This window comes from Oreochromis aureus, linkage group 4 (genome assembly GCF_013358895.1).
Source record: "Oreochromis aureus strain Israel breed Guangdong linkage group 4, ZZ_aureus, whole genome shotgun sequence".
NCBI lineage: Eukaryota > Metazoa > Chordata > Actinopteri > Cichliformes > Cichlidae > Oreochromis > Oreochromis aureus.
The window spans coordinates 7,252,491-7,269,901 of record NC_052945.1 but is presented as its reverse complement, the minus strand read 5'-3'; the positions used below and the strand labels follow the sequence as shown (position 1 = coordinate 7,269,901).

General features: G+C 40.1%; 3 protein-coding genes across 3 annotated transcripts; 2 read left to right on the top strand and 1 right to left on the bottom strand.

Annotated features, from left to right (window-relative positions):
* Positions 1-5,507: 5,507 nt before the first annotated feature.
* On the bottom strand, positions 5,508-7,338 carry selenow2a (selenoprotein W, 2a). Its single transcript, XM_031725862.2, has 4 exons — positions 7,185-7,338; positions 6,875-6,972; positions 6,614-6,690; positions 5,508-6,409 (listed from the first exon to the last, which is right to left on the bottom strand). The coding sequence occupies exons 1-4, from the start codon at positions 7,211-7,213 to the stop codon at positions 6,326-6,328; spliced, it is 288 nt and encodes a 95-aa protein (XP_031581722.1). The 5' UTR covers positions 7,214-7,338; the 3' UTR covers positions 5,508-6,325.
* Positions 7,339-8,075: 737 nt separating this feature from the next.
* On the top strand, positions 8,076-12,618 carry LOC120439834 (GTPase IMAP family member 8-like). The gene is made up of 5 exons (XM_039611094.1): positions 8,076-8,100; positions 8,939-9,616; positions 11,233-11,673; positions 12,075-12,553; positions 12,613-12,618. The coding sequence occupies exons 1-5, from the start codon at positions 8,076-8,078 to the stop codon at positions 12,616-12,618; spliced, it is 1,629 nt and encodes a 542-aa protein (XP_039467028.1).
* On the top strand, positions 12,601-13,738 carry LOC120439771. The gene is made up of 2 exons (XM_039610791.1): positions 12,601-12,731; positions 12,985-13,738. Exons 1-2 carry the CDS (start codon positions 12,623-12,625, stop codon positions 13,704-13,706), a joined length of 831 nt encoding a protein of 276 aa, XP_039466725.1. The 5' UTR covers positions 12,601-12,622; the 3' UTR covers positions 13,707-13,738.
* Positions 13,739-17,411: the final 3,673 nt, after the last annotated feature.

Sequence of the window (17,411 nt, the reverse complement as noted above, 5' to 3'; positions counted from 1 at the left end):
CTCCCCCTCCATGCTTCACAGTGGGAAACCATTTGTTCACCTTTTCTGACACGGCAGGCGGAACCAAAGATATCAAATTTGGACTCATCAGACCAAAGCACAGATTTCCACTGGTCTAATGTCCATTCCTTGTATTTCTTGGCCCCCCCAAAAATCTCTTTGCTTGTTGATTTTCCATAATAGTGGTTTCTTAGCAGCTATTTTGACCATAAAGCCCTGATTCGCACAGTCTCCTCTAAACAGTTGATGTACAGATGTGTCTGCTGCTGGAACTCTGTGTGGCATTTATCTGGTCTGTAACCTGAGGAGCTGTTAACTTGGGATTTCTGAGGCTGATGACTCAGATGAATTTATTTTCAGCAGCAGAGATGACTCTTAGTCTTCCTTTCCTGGGCTGGTCCTCATGTGAATCAGTTTCATTGTAGCGCTTGATGTTTTTTGCTGCTGCACTTAGGGACACATTCAAAGTTTTAGCAATTTTCCTTAAAGTAATGATGGACTGTCGCTTCTCTTTACTTAGCTGATTGATTCTTGCCATAATATGAATTCTAACAGTTGTCAAATAGGCTGTCAGCTGTGTACCAACCTGACAACACAACTGTAGGCAAGAAATTCCACAAATGAACCCTGGCAAGGCCCACCTGTGAAGTGAAAACCATTTCAGGTGACATGAAGCCATTGAGAGAAGACCAAGGGTTTGCAATTACTACTACTTTCAGGAATATATAAAAAAATAATAAAACATGTTTAGAGTTATTTATTAATTTTTTTTCTTTGCTACATAATTCCGATCGTGGCTTAAGAGTTGGGAGTTCGCCTTGTAATCGGAAGGTTGCAGGTTCGAGCCCCGGCTCGGACAGTCTCTGGTCGTTGTGTCCTTGGGCAAGACACTTCACCCGTTGCCTACTGGTGGTGGTCAGAGGACCCAGTGGCGCCAGTGTCCGGCAGCCTCGCCTCTGTCAGTGCGCCCCAGGGTGGCTGTGGCTACAACGTAGCTTGCCATCACCTGTGTGTGAATGGGTGAATGACTGGATATGTAAAGCGCTTTGGGGTCCTTAGGGACTAGAAAAGTGCTATCTAAATACAGGCCATTTACCATAATTCCATATATCTTGGTTCATATTTTTGATGTCTCCAGTACATTTACAATGTAAAAATATAAGATAGCATAAATAGTAAAAATAAAGAAAAACCATTAAATTAGACAGTGTGTCTTTTTGACTGGTAGTGTACATACAAAAAAACAGCAAATAATAAACACCCTGTACCAACTGTGTATAAAATACGTGATCTCAAATATCTGTATTTGAACCAGTTTTACATGTGAGACTGCTGTTGGTAAGTTCCTCTTTCTCAGAGCAGGAAATTGGTACTCTGTCACTGTCAATGCTTTTTCTGTGTGGTTGTTGACAGCATAGCACTACAATTCACGATTTTGTGAATGTGTCTCATTTGGTTATATTTGTTTGTGATGGAATTTGGCAGAATGTTTATTTTCATATTGACAGTTGTTTCAATATACAGCGGGGTCTGAAACTCTGAGACTACAGCTGAAAATATCTGTAATTTTTATATATATATATATATATATATATATATATATATATATATATATATATATATATATATATATATATATATATATATATATAACAAGTGAGGGCTTTTATGAAAAGTGGAAAGGCAGTTGGTCCAGATGACACAGTTGGGGAGACATGCAGAAAGAAAAGTGGACTTGTTTAACACAATGCTGGAAATTTAGAGGATGCCTGAGGAATGGAGAAGAAGTGTACTGGAACTGATTTTGAAGTGCAGAGCTGTAATAATGGAGAGAGTAAAGAGAGAGGTGATGATCAGTGGGCAGCAGTATGCTTCATGTCGAAAACGAGCACTGCAAATACAATGTCTGCTTTGAGAGTATTGATGCAGAAGAACAGAGAAGGTCAGAAGGAGCTGCACTATGTCTTCGTGGAGCTAGAGAAAGCCTATGATAGGGTGCCAAGAGAGGAACTGTGGTTCTACATGAGGAAGCCAGGAGTGGCAGAGAAGTATGTGAGGGTTACACAAGACATGTAAGAGGACAGAGAGACAGTGTGGTGAGGTGTGCAGTGGGAGTGACGGATGGGTTCAAGGTGAGCCTTTACATCAGTGATCGGCTCTGAGCCCCTTGTTCTTTGGTGATGAATAGGCTAACAGATGAGATCAGCCAAGAGTCTCAGTGCACTGTGATGGTTGCAGACAACATTATGATCTTTAGAAAGAGTTGGGAGCAGGTGGAAGAGAGGCTGAAGAGCTGGAGGAATGATCTGGAGAGAAAAGGAATGAAAGTCAGTAAAAGCAAGACAAAAAGTGTGTGTGAATAAGAGGGACACCGGTATTACAGTGAAGATGCGAGGAGCAGAGTTGGTGAAACTAGATGAGTCTGAATACCTGGGGTCAACAATCCTAGGTAATGCACAGTGGACAAAAGAGGTGAAAAAGAGAGTGCAGGCAGGGTGGAGTGGGTGGAGATGAGTGTCGGGGTGATTTGTGAATGAAGCATAGCACCAAGAGTAAAAGGGAAAGTTTACACGATGGTAGTGAGACCTTCTATGACATATGATTTGGAAATGACACTAATAAAAAGACAGGAGGCTGAGATGGTTTAAGCCTGTGAAGAGGTGGGATATATTGGACAAAAGATGATGAATTTGGAGCTACCAGGCAGGAGGGAAATGTTTATTAAAATAATTTAGCTGAAACATTTGAATAAAAAGTTGAATTTGTGAAGTGAATTTTAAAAAAATCTTAGCATTGGTCTGCTCCCTTTGGCTTCAATGACAGCATCATTTGAGCTGCACGGACTCCAAAAAAGATCTACAAAACCAGGTTATCCATGTGACTTAGCTTTGATTTGCAAATGTCCTTGTAAATATTTCACAGGGTTGTGGTCCGGTGTAGTATCAAATTCAAATGTAAGCAAATTGTTGTGGCTTTGGTCCATAATATGGAAAAAGTAGCCAAATAGTGGATATGGATTACCCTTACAGTGCGACAGATGATGATGTTGGGTCAGAAAGATGTGAAAATAGTAAAATGCACTCATAAAGAACTCACTGTAACATATCTAAACAGTAGAAACAGAAAAACTATGTTTGTCATTTGTGACTGTACTTGGATGCAGTCCTTTAGGATAGACACATGTCAGTGTGCTACCAGGGGCACAGTGGCAATGCTAACATACTGAAACTACCAAGACAATCTAATTAGAACTACAGTCAAAGTCATCTGAGGCTGCATCAAAGTCAGGGGCTCAAAATAATCATATGTCTAATAAGTGTAACTATCTGCTCTACTTTGATTTTAAAAAAATCAGACTTGTGGTGTACATTAGAGGTTTTTTTTTTTTCAAGTTTTCAAGGACTCCCCTTAAGCTGACAGTGTGAGCTCATTCAAATATGTCTTCATGCCCACCAGCTAGCTAGCCAGATAAAAGGCGAATTTAAACAGTAGCAGGAACACTTTTTTGAACCCAGTGAGAAGTAACTGATTTCAAATGAGAGTTTAGAAACACTGGCAGAAGTACTGGCAACAACGTGTTTGTTTTACAGGCTTAAATTGCCTTCATGTTTATATATGGAACTATGATTATACATGATTATGATTTTATAGCTGCTCTTGGCACCATGGCCAGTGGGTTGTGAACTCCTGGTTGATGACCTGACATTGAAGGAATAATAATTGTCTATGAGAGTAAACACATAAATATACTTCACAGTGAGGGAAGTGGGCCCCAGCCAAAGACACTGTGGCACTGTTATCAGCAATTGTAGAAGCTATCTGCAGTGTCCATGTTTCTACGCATACAGTATCCAGACACTCCCAGGCTTCATATAGCCTATTTGATTATGAATGTGTGTCCAAAAACACACTTTCATAAACATTTAGGGAACTTTAGAAAAAGGTGACGGCAACATGAAAAACTTTCCATTTGTGGTGGCATAAAAGTATGTGAAATAAAAAATTATATAGACTTGGAAGAGAGCCTCATTATAGCAGTTTGAAAATCTATAACTCAGAGCAGACTTCTTAGTCTGAAAATGAAAGAAAAAAGAGAAAGAAGAAAGAGAAGGGGAACGTTTGCTGAAACACATCACAAAATGTTGAAAAACCTGTTTGCAGTTATGTGTGAGTGAGCTGTCTTACAACATATTCATGTGTACAGTAAATATGAAAAATATTCATCTAGCGTGCCATCTGGTTTTTGTGGTCACATAATTGGTTAAATGGTGTCACCTGAGTCAAGACATCTGACTAAAGTATATGGAAGGCGACACTTAAATACTCTTTAGAGGCACTGCACATTTTCAGTACCCTTATTGGAGGACTAAGGCAGCACAGATGAGCTCTATCAGGATTACAAGAAGCAGGCTGATGGGAGTTATCATTGCAGGCCAGAGCCAAACACCAAAGACACACCTAGACAAACTATGCAACACTTGCTTATTAAAAAGCAGTAAAATATTTCAATGCATTTCTTTTCAAAATAAAAGCCTAATCACATTTATGATTCAGTTCATAATTACATTAGTGACCTTTTAATATTTGCCTTCTAAAGTTTGCTAAATCTACCAATCCACAAATAATGAGGCCCAACATTAACTTTCAGCACATTTGTTAAGATTGTGTGAGTCTTCATAAGCTTATGAATGGATAGTGTCCTCAGCGCATACATACAACCTGAAAATGAATTCAGAGCCTTGGTTAATAGCATCACCGTTTTATGTATAAAAACATAGTTTATAGCTAAAAAAACAAAAAAAACCTTGAAGGTTGCGAGACTTTTTCAGACGAGCAATTTCCTTATTTGAATTCTCTCCACATTTGACTTCAGGGTGATACTCTCTTTGACAGAGGGTACGCTGGAGGCAAAATACTTGTGATGGTAGTCTTTGTTGAGTTTGGCGCCCCTTAGTGCAAAAAGTATGGCAAACTACTTTAGAACTAAGTATTTTTTTCCCTCTAGCTCTGCTTCAGTTTCTTAGGCCACATTTCTGTGTTAAATGTTGTGCCAAGAAACCCACCAATGGCAGGTTCCATCTGATCTGCCCATTCGTGTTAAATAAGTAATTATTTCATTTTCCTATTGAGGTGAGAGAAAATAAAAAAAACCCCAAAACAATTTGCATACATAACAACAGGAAGTAGAAACCTGGAGAACGGGGTCAGTGATTATGTGAGGTACCCTTAACAAGTATGGCCCTACACCCATTTGTGTCAGAGGACAGAGACAAAACAGGAAAAGCCTGCTGAAGTCGTGCTGTAAAATAATTGGCAGTTGGTGTGCGATCCTCCCTAGAGGTTGACAGCCTCGGCCCACAGAGGAGAAGCTGTTTCGCATGCAACGAAAACACCTGGTTACCAGTTCCAAGAACCAAGAATGTGAGGACAACAATCACATACAAGCAAAGAAACCCATTAAAGGTAATAAGACACCTTTAATTATGAAAAAGTGACACACGCAGTACTTCAAGAACAATTGCCTTTATTTCTTGCTCCAGTTTTAATATCAGAAAACAATGCAAAAGGATTTATGAAATATGAGCTAGCATCTAGTATGTGAGCTTCATAGACCAGCTGGTGACGGCCTTTAGAAACACACATTGCATGCGAAAGTACTTTACCGAAACAAATTAGAGCAGAAACTTGGCTGAGCTCAGTTGCTGCAGACAATAGCATTATTACATCCAATCGTTTTAATGTTGTACTCGTTTCAAATTTGATACAGATTTAAAAAAAAAAGAAAAAAAAAGTCAAGATTCACTTTGCATCCACCACAAATATGACATTGCAACACTATTCAAAACCAGCAGAGTGAATTACTACTTTATGAAAATGATGAAATATCATAAAAATGCTTTAGTGACAAATCATTATGCATAAAGTGCTGCAAAGATAAAGTGTTTCCATTTGTATCGTTCCTGCATTCACTGAAGTTTTTAAACAGCAAAAAAACCCCAACAAAAAAACCCAAACATACAGTGAGAAACAAAACACAACTAGTCAGGTAGAAAATGACAGGCAATAGGATTAAAAGGTGAACTCCCTCCATATCATCTGCAACATCATCTCCCTGTCTTTGCTCCTATGATGAGGGAACTCCAGGGACAGATACATCATACCATAACCTTTAATAGTTGAAGCTACGGTAATCATTAACACCCCGGAGGACCACTATGGGAACAGAGAGAGGAGCCATGAGGCAGAGCAGAGTTTGGTTTACTGCTAGTGCTTCTCTTCTGGGTGTGTAAACCACAGCTGCACGGTTGTGTAGCAGTAGGGAGGTTTACATGATGACGCATGGAGCGCGGCTTTTGGTGATCTTCTGCAAAGGTTTGCCATCATAAGCATTCTGAATCGCGTTCATGACCTGTGCCAAGAAATACACAGCATTAATAACAGTCCGTTTTCTGTTCCTTCTGTTTGTTATTTCTTCCTGCTGTCTTACAATTTACACTTTATTCCCGCTCAGCTGGTGTGGAGCACTCACAATTTCCCTTTAAGTGTACAATGACAATAAAGGGCTATTCTTTTGTAATTGACATGATAGGAAAATTGTATGCACAGTACTTACGTCATCCTCATAAGGGAATCCACCAGTTTCAAGCTTGGAGAAGACCAGCTGCCCATTGATTTCAATCTCAAAGCTACCTATAATACCAAGAGCAGCAGAAATAGAGGACGTGAGAATGGCGCTTTGATGATCTAAGCTCACAATAAAGAGAGGGGTGGAATTTAAGGCTGGAGCTATGAACTCATGGTTTGTTTCATCTGATATGAAACAAAGCACGAGTTCCAGCTCCAGCTTTATCTGCAGCGATCAACGATGACTTACCGGTTCTTCCCACGACACCTGTCACGTCCGCATCGCTAAACTCACCCTTGACAACACGGGCGAGCTCACGATAGCGGGGCTCGTAACCTCATCCACCACTAAATGAAATAAAAACACAGGTGCGTAAGAAAATCACACTAGCAAAAGCAAAATCAGCCCTCCTTACTCTAGGCTCAGGCTGCTGCCTGCGCAGGCACCTAGCTTAGCTATGAGCTAGCCAAAAGTGAAACTGTGTTTAAATTATGGAAAGACAACAGACAAAAAGTTAACTAAAAATACAAAGAAAGTACGTAATATGAAAGATAAATACCAATATTCCACTCTGACTTTGACCCCCATCGTCACCGATCCTCTAATGACCACAGAGCTCCGATCGCCTGCTTTGGTAACCACCGATTGTGTAAAACCAAACCGGAAGAGGGGCGGAGCTTATATACCCCACAAACCAAGGAAAACCCGGTCTGTCGAGAGAAGTCCGAGCACTGAGCTACACAATACATTTCTTTCTTTATAAAGAAATAATGTTAAATTAAATTTTTTTTAACATTAAACTTTAACTTATTAGGTTATTTTGAATGGCTTAACCGGAAGTACGGCATGTAAATATCATTGGTAAAGTGCAGAAAAAAAAGAAAATAAAAAAAGTGCAACGTTAGTGTTACAAATTAATTATTTGAAGGCTAATTAGAGTTTTAGTTATTGTTTAGGGGTTTGGCTGCACATTTTATTTTATTTTATTCGCTCATTAGGCGAATAGAAGAATAAATAGAAGCAGGAAACAGAAAAACCTAAAATTTGCAGTTAATTTGAATAAAGGCATTTAGTTACATGGCGACAGTACAGGATCCAAAATAAAAAAGAGTGTGATTATGGTGTTACTTTTTTATTTTTATTTTTTCTTTTTAAAATGTAATGTCCCGTGATTGCAAAATTACTTATTAAATGTTTTAACCCCCAAACCTCTCTGAGTATTATGAAAAAAATACAGTTTTTGTTTGTGTGGAATAAATGATAAATGGTTATTAGTGTTTATGGCAGGCGTGTCTCATTGCTGACTGCAGATGACCTTCAGACTCACACACTACCATGACTCCTTCAGTGTCTGCATTTTTCACATAGAGGCTGGAAACATGGAGTAGACATGTGAGAAAATGATGATTGTTTTATACATTACAGGCTTATAGACAGCACAGATTTGGAGATGGCAACTAGCAACCTGTCAACATGTAAGTGTTAATATGTGATTCTCCTTATTCACCACAAAACGTACACGATTATATCTGAAACCCAAAGACTCTGTATTATTAGTGTCATGAAATGATTTCTTAATGTTTCATTAATAAAGAAATTGGTCACAATTGATTGATTTGTGATGTTTCCACATTGTTGTGTTCATTTTTGTTCACTATAGTTTCATTGATAAGTAGCATGGAGTTTAATGCTCTTATGTAATACAGTGTTGATATGTTTCTAATAATCCATGATGAAAAAAACCATAGTCAGCCATAAGGTATATAAGCTTTAATAAATCTTGCTTGCTTCATATTTACTCATTTTTTATACTTACCTCATATTCTAATAGCTGTTTCATTTATCCTTGGTTAATTTCTCTCTTTTTTTGTTTGGAAGAAGTGTCTTTAAAGCGTCTTTTAGTGCAGTGCTGAATCAGGGGAAGCTGCACCCATCTGTGATTCAAAGTGGCCGCGCCCATAATAAAGCTTAGCTTTAAGGCCCTATCACAGAGAAAATGAATGTGTGATATCACTATTTACTCCCGCACAGTTATCAAGAAGGGGCTAATTAGTTGTAGAGTCTGAAATAATTTATCTTTATCAGGGTGAAAACATGTTTTGGGATCTCATATACAAAAATACTTTTAAATTAGTCTGCCTTCTTCTTGTTGTTTGAGATACATGCATTTCTGATTTCAGTCTTTTTGATATTTTATGTCATGGATGGGAATTCATCAACACATAAAAAAGAAGACTTTGTGATTAGCTTTAATACCTTCGTTTTCATTCTTGCCTCTTTTCCTTAATGTGTATTTCTATTTTTCTTTGTTAGTGGATGGTTGGTGTACGTCACAGTTAAAGATTGTCCTTCTTGGTGGCAGAGACTCTGGAAAGAATGCTGTAGGAAACTTAATCCTGGGTAAAGAAGAGTTTGGAACCAAAGAGAGGACTTTATGCTCCAGCAGGATTGGGGAAGTGGCCGGACTGCGGCTCACAGTTGTGAATGCTCCTGGCTGGTGGTGTGACTCCAGTGCTCAGAGCACACCTAAGCTGGTGAAGAGGGAGATCATAACCAGTGTTGCTCTCTGCTCACCAGGCCCACATGTATTCCTTATAATAATTAAGGCAACCCCTGTCTTCTCAGAGAAGCGTCGGAGGGCTTTGGAGGAGCACATGGCCCTGCTGGGTGACACGGTGTGGAGTCACTGCATGGTTGTTTTCACCTGTGCTGAGAAGTACAAAGACAAAAATCCTGAAGAGTATGTAGAAAGATGGGGAAAGGCCCTCCGCTGGCTCAGTGAAAAGTGCAGCCAGAGGTGTCACAGTGTTGTCCCGAGTGATAACTCTGAACGCACAGTGCTGCTGGCAAAGATACAGAAACTTGTCACAGAAAATGGAAACAGTGTGTTTGAAATGCAGGAAAATTTTTTACGAGTGAATCAAGAGGAGAAGAGAGAGATGGAGGAGAGAACTCGGCTGAGGTTGATGAAAATGAGAAAACAGAGAGAAAGTGAGTTGATTTTAAACTATGAAATATTTTCCTTTCCACTTGGCTATTAAAGGGAAAGTCTCAAACATTATATTGCATGTTCTAGGGATTGTCTAGGTTGAAGACCTAAAGGCAAAGACAAGACAAAATAGTAGGTGATGTAGAAATAACTCAAGGTATGACATAAGAGAACATACAAAGACAACTCAACAAAGGCAAAGAACAACACAGAGATATCTACCTATTAGATGGATAGATGCAAAGGGATAAACGGCAACATTAAACAGCTGGGGGGGTCAAAGTAATTAACACATTTGTAGAAAACTCATATAAAGCCGACAATCTTAAAGGAGGGAAAACAGAAAGTAAGAATAATCTCCAGTGAAAGAGGAAATGAGGAAAAAACAAAGTGCTAACACAGAAACAAAAAGACTCATAAAATGAGATAACAGTGAAAAGGGAAGACAGGAGAGAAAAGGGATTAATACTAAAACCAGATAATAAGGGAAACACTGAAGTGTGTTTTGGAAAACCCTTTGGGCAGTTTACGCCCTGACGCAACTGGCAGATGTCATGTAACCATTTTGCAAAACTCGAAACCACAAGAAGCAGAAGTTTAAAAAACAAAAAAGCTACCATGCACAGATGTCATTTCTCCAACTCAACAACTCCAAATTACCCTTATTTGTTTCCCAAAATTGTGATAAAACCCATATAACATTTTTCCTAGAAACCCTTGCAATCTCATCCTCAACAAAACTTTTTATCTGTGCTTAAAATCACACGGTGTAGTCAGATTATGCACACGACCAGCTAAAATCATAAGCGCTGAGGACTGATTACACACTAAAAAAACAGAACACACTGTTCACTACCCGTAACTGAGGTCTTTCCAAATTCGCATGCTGTCTTGCACTTTACAAAAGTTACAACACATGAAATAAAAATTGCCCTACAGCAAATTTAGAGTCACCAGTTAACTTTGCAGCATATCTTTTGTCTGTAGGAGGAAGCCATAGTGCTCAGACGGTACAAGCTCCACACAGAAAGGCTCCAGCTGACCACCTATAACCTTTTTGTTCATTACTAACCATAGTTGGCATCAACCCTTAACTTCCCTTTTCTGGCCTCACGCTCTCAACTGCTAAGCTGTATCAGTAGCAAGTGTGAACATTTTTTTTTGTGTTAGTTGTGTTTCTCTTCTGCCTCACATTATGCATTACACATCACGAGTGAATCCCTTTGCCCAGTGTGTCATAGTGAGCTATTAGTGCATGGAGAATTTGGTTTAGACAATGGGAGTAAGTGTTTTAGTAATTAGGAAACAAACTGTAATAGTATCAGTAATCTTCCAAAACAGCTGAGAGCTTTAAGAAAGAGGTTCTTTATATATTCTGTGATGAAACTAGAAAGTTCAGAAAGCTCAAAACACAGCTGCTTACAGCAGAAAACAGTGTTGGCTACAAAGTATATGTCCAAGAAACTTCCACTTACTTTGACTGCTTCTTTGCTGACCATTGCCACCTCAAATGTCATCTGGAACATACACTTAAAATTGTGTCTGTGTAGGTGTGTTTATTGTGTCAATATAAGCACAATCTACTTAACCAACCCTTGTTCTTCTTTACTTCTCTCAGATAAGTCAAAGGGAGTTACTAACATCAGGATTGTGCTCCTTGGAGCTAAGGGTTCTGGGAAGACTTCAGCACTCAACACAATCCTGGCAAGAGAGAACAACCCTAAACCCATTAGGACAGTTTGTTGCCAGGCTGGACAAGAAATGGTGCTTGGGAGACTGGTAACTGTGGTGGACACACCAGGGTGGTGGATGAACTACTTCTGTGATGAGAGCTCCAACTTTGATCGGGGGGAATTGGCGCTGAGTTCGTATTTTTGTCCTCCAGGACCTCACGTATTTCTGCTGGTGATCCGTGTGGACAGAGCATTCACAGAGACCTACAGAAGAGCAGCGCAGGAGCATCTAGATATGATCGGTAAACACATCTGGACTCACGTTATCCTTCTGTTTAGTTTTGGGGACTGGCTCGGAGACACGCCTATTGAGCAGTACATTGAGAGTGAGGGAGAAGCTCTGCGGTGGATTGTTGCAAGATGTGGCAACAGGTATCATGTTCTGAACAGTAAAATGAAAGATAAGGAATTTCAAGTCAGGGAGTTGATTGCAAAGATTGAGAAAATCATCACTAGCTGTGACAATGGCTGCTATTATAAACTAGAGAGGAAAGTGTTGGACCAGCTGGAGGGGACGATGCGAAGAGAGAAAGAGAGAGCCAGAGAAAGACTAATGAAGAAGAAGAAACAAAGGCAGATGGCAAGATCTCAGCTTGGTGAGTTGGATAATTAACAAAGTCAACAAGATCTTGTTTTACTCATTTTAACAATATTTAATTTAGCAGTGTGGTTGCTTTCTGTTTAGATTTGTAGAAATAAATAAATATATAACACTTCTGTTTGCCAGAGAACCTCCAACCTTTGACAGAGCTGAGAGTCGTGCTCATTGGTGGCCCCAAAACAGGCAAAAGCTCCTGTGGAAACACCATCCTCAGCAGAGACTGCTTTGACACGGCTGCTCAAACTACTTCCTGCACTGAAAGGCAGGGAAATATCTGTGGCAAGATGGTGGTGGTAGCAGACACACCAGGCTGCCTCTCTGTGACATCAGACTTCTTGAAGGCATCCTGTGCTATACTTCTGGTTGTCAATCTTAGCTCGTCGTTCAAAGATACCTGGAGGAAAACCTTGCAAAAAGAGCTGGAGGCAGGAGGAGATCAGTTATGGAACAGATGTATGGTCCTGTTCAGCTATGGTGACATGCTGGGTGACACAAGCATCGAGCAGCACATTGAAAGCGAAGGAGAGCCGCTGCAATGGCTTGTTGAGAAGTGTGGGAACAGATATCATGTGTTAGACAATAAGAACTGGGGAGATGGAGCTCAGGTTAAAGAGCTAATTGATCTGATGGAGGAGATGCTTGTTGATGAGGCTCTTCTTCACAGAGGTGATCACATGTGGAAAAGTGTTGCTTCAGCTCAAGGGCAGCAGATAGGCACAGAGCCACTGTATAAGAGGGCTCCAGAGGATTTCATGCGTAGCAGACCTGAGCAGTCCAATAACTGTGAGTAAACCAACTATTTCTTTTATATGTCTGTTGAATTTGCCAAGGGGTTTAAAGACTATTAGAGTGCATTATGAGCTAATTTAAATAGTGAAAGTAAAAAAAAAGGGTACATAATAAACATCACAGTGGGAAACACAAAGAAAGATACATTTTGTATGTGGTCTATGTGTTTAATACTGTTAATAAAAGATAGTGTGGACTTTTTGTTGCTCACAGGAAATCACATCAAGTGTCATTATTTCCTTCACAGTGCCTGAATCCCTCCCCTATCCATCACTGAACCTCTCAGAAGATTATTCTCAGTTAGTAGTATTACCAGCAGGAAGAACCATAGAGTTGGCTGGATGTATCATTGTGGACCAATATCGCTTCATGTCCTATATATTGTCTCTGCTTTCTGGCAAACAAGTACTGAGGTTGCCAAAAGTGGCTCAGCATGTCCCATCTCCTGCTCCTCACAACCACCTGAGAGTGAACAGTGAAAGCCTCATGGATCCCATCCCACGCAGACTTGAAACAACACATCTAGTTTCATCTCAGACACAGAACGAGGCATGCATAGAACAAGATTTGATCAGTGTGCAATCACTCTGCCATCCTGCACTGATAGAGCAGACTCTTAGAAGGGTCTCTGAGTCTGGAGGCCTGCAGACCTTCATTGAACAGTGGGGCAACAGCAGCCTGGAGGAGCTGGAAGCCTTCATTGACTTGCACTTTGAGATTGTGTGGGAAGAAGCCATGAGATCATGTCAGCCGCCTGAACCGAGCCACGCCGTGCCCAAGCAGGATAATGCTGTTGGGGAAGCTGGAGAGGAAGTGTTTACATCCATTCACAGGAAACTTTCAAAGCTGGAGCTGCTTGAGGAGATAAAAAGGGATCTGGCAGAACAGAGAAAGCGCGTGGAGCAAATCTGGAGGATCATACAGCAACTTGCATATGAAATCAAACAGGGCCGTAATAATACACGCTAATAAGGGGGTCTCAGTAATAACAGAAACAAAGATCAATAATAAAAACAGAGAACAGAAGAGAGAAATTGGTATTTTATTGAGTGAAAATTAATTCAGAAGCAGTTTTTGGGAGGTTTATGTAAATAACAAGAAAAACTAAAGCAGATTTTATGGTGTTTCTCCACAAGATGGAGCTATTGTATAAGGGAAAGTTGGGTAAACTATGTTCCTCTCCTTCATTTAACTTTTTTTCATGGAAAATATTAGAAATGGGTTATACAAATAGTTTCTGTCATCATTCATTAAATCTGATGTAACACACTGATGACTACACCTCCAGAAAAAACGATCGAAGGTTAAAAATTGTTAGAAAAACATTGAAAATTGTCATAAAATCAAGGCAAAATTTAAGATGCTGTTTCTTAAGTACACGTTTACCTATGGCATACTTAAAACAATATTCCAACTTCTATATAATAAAGTGATAGTGTTTAGATTGTAGATTTATAATAGGCATCTTTAAAAATATGTCTAGTAGACAATGCCTCAAGTGAGCGCATTTTAAATAAATAATTATGAAAATTCTTGTTTAAACATGGAAAAAGACAGTTGAAGATCTTGATAATCACAACCTAATGTTGCACTTGTCCAAATATCTTTCTCTTTTTACTATAATACTATAAGAGCACAACTTAGGGAGGAATCTCTGTAGCGTTGTAGATGAAAGCAGAGAAGATTGTACATCTAAATAAAGAATATAGCTTCTTGCAGAATCGTTAAAGCCTGCAAAGATTTAGATTTGCTGTTTTTGCTTATGCAGGTGTCTCCACGTCTACTTCACCCAGTTTATATTCAAACACTCCAAAATCCAAGAATCTTACAATGGTTAACAACCAGGAAGTCAATCCTGCTTATTTTCTTTGCAGAGAAAATAGAGAAATTGCAAAGCTTACATTTAAAGTCTTTCCCCCCTCCAGTCTTTATCAAGGGCTTTCAAGTGAGTCACACACAGACAGAATGCAGAGGCTAATAGGGCTCTGGCAAAGTAATGCTGTGAAAGTCCACTGCTTTCAAGGCTAACTCTCAGATCTTTCCAAATATACATGTATGCCAACACCAGGAGGCGGGTAGCAATTTCTGATGTAGGTAAAGATTACTGATGTGTATGCTGAACCTAGATGTAAATATGAAACAGCGATATATCTGACATCTGAGGCATCAAAAGTCTGGTGTGTTCATTCTTCCCAAGCAACATCACTGTGTTTCCATTCCCTTTATTAAACATGCATTATTCAACTTTGCAAATAGGTGTCTCCACATGGTGGTGAGAGATAAGACACCTACTGCCTGCATGGCATGGTAATGCTTTATACTTTTGCCTTATTACAATGTTACTAGTGCGCAGAAAGCTATGTGATGCCAGGGCACAGATTCGTGGATTTAGATGAGACATGGGATACAAATTTAAACCCCTACCTGTGGTGTCTTTGTGTGAGCCTATTGTAAAAAGGATAAAAACAAGTGATGAAAAATCAGTAAGGACAAAAGTGATCATGGTGACTCACTATCCTATTTTGAGTGACAAGTAAAAAAAGTCCACAGCCATATCAGCTAGTCTGTGAGTTCATATTAGTATACCTAAGGATGGTGGGAAGAGCCCTAGATTTGCTGCTATTTGATCATAAACTAGCAAAGTGTCGAAACAAACCAACATTTTGTTTTGAATGTGAAACTAGACGATAAGTCATATGTAGGGATGTGGACCAAAGTTCAAATTCAATTACAGTACGGGATAGTAACCAATAACTTTTGAGGCATTTCACAGTAACCGCACATGCTGACCCCATTGTGGCCCTAGAAGAAAAATTACAGGATCAGCAAAGAATTTGGGATTCATCCTTTGGGGATGGAAAATGTCTTCAGTTATTGAGATACCTCAGTCACGATGAAAGCAGTGGAATTATCAGCTGGCCTCCAGGCTAAAATGGACTGAAGCTGTGCACCCATGATTTGGCAACAGATGCTCCAACTCTGTAATCAGTGAAAGTGGCCACTGAGAAAATGGCATAAGTGGCACATATGTACTGGGAAAAACAAGCCTTGTATCACAGTGGCTACGCTGAATGTGGGGCAAAATGTATCTCTTTAGTGGTTACACTTGCAGCACACTTTCTGTATTAGGACTGCAAACACCTTATGTGAAAAGAAAAAAAAGAAAAAGAGAAGGTCTGTTTGAACTTTTGTGAATTTCCTTGGCACATGCACACCTTTTCATGACTGATGGATCCACGGATGGTCGGCATATGCAGAGCATTCAGTGTAGCAACGGGGTCCAGACTACAGAATAATTATCATGACTGCATTTGAGAAAAAAGATTGTTGCAGTGACTTATTTGAGAGACATTGCAGAATAGATGTTGGTCTCCAGGAAGGTGACAGGTATTAACCTCTGGATGCAAGGTTTTAAACACACTATGACCTGCACAGTTGTGTGTACAATTGTGGCTGTTTAGTCACATAAAGGTTTTTGTGCATAAAGACACACAATTGTTGTGGAACTCCTGTGTAGTATGTTTTTTCAGTGCTTGTTACTGGGCTTGTTCTCTGATTGCAGCATCACTCACTCCCCTATCATCCACAATTTTATTTTGTTATGGATTTTCCTCTGCCAGCCTCAGCTCTGCACTCAAACTTGTACTTATTATGATAGCTATGAAAAAAGACAAAGAAATGTAGGGATCCAGGACAGGGATGGAGACTTTTCGAGGATGGAGTTACGGGAGGCATAATAGCAAAGAAGTGATTTGTCGGCAATCATGGTCTATTTATCTCTGTCAGTCTTCATCTTGGCATTTTCTCTCTTTGCATTATACCTTTTCGAATATCATTAGTCCTTCAATCCTCTTTCCCTCCTGTCTTATCATCTATCTTCCTCTGTTGTCAACATGTCATTCCTCTACTCTATTCTCCCGCTGCCCATTTTCTCTCAGCCTATTCTCCCTTTTCTATCTCTCCACATGTCTTTTCTCTCAGCCGTCCCATTCTCTCTGCAGGTCTCCATCTCATGGTCTCCCCTTCCTTCTCTCAAATCAAGTCGTGAGTGTTCAGCCCTCCCCTCTCATTAAGGGAGTTCTGTAGCCCAGGAGGAAGTGCAGTAGAAATGGATCCCCCCCCTCTCTCTCTTCGTTGTGGAGGCTGTTCAGGAGACAATTCTGAGCCCACATCCATCTCCATTAGTGGGACAGCACAGCGACCGGCACGACCCCCCCCCCAGCCGCTGCCCCGTGTCACGTTTCACTGCCTGCTATTTTTCCAGGTGGAAAGAGAAAGCCGGGCAGAGGGACAGCAGGGTAGATGCTGGGAACTGGTCTATAGAAGAAGGAAGAGAGGAATGATTTAGACCTGGAGTAAAGAAATCATCCATCCTCCACTTCTCTTCATGCTCTGATACACTGACTTCCCCTTGGGGTGATGTCTGGGACATGGCGCAGTGTCGACCAGTGCACCTCAGCGGGAGTGCTGAAACTTTCTACCTTTTAAAGAAAGTCTGCATGATGACCTCACAAGTGCTTTAGGCTTACATAGCTAGTACAGCACAGAAACAGCTGCTATTAGGCCAGGTCATGTTCGTGCGTGCTACAGCTAAATGGTGAGTTTAGCATTAATCCGGCAGGATGAGACTTAATTCTGTCAAGGCTGTGATTAACAAAGGCTTTTCCACAGAGA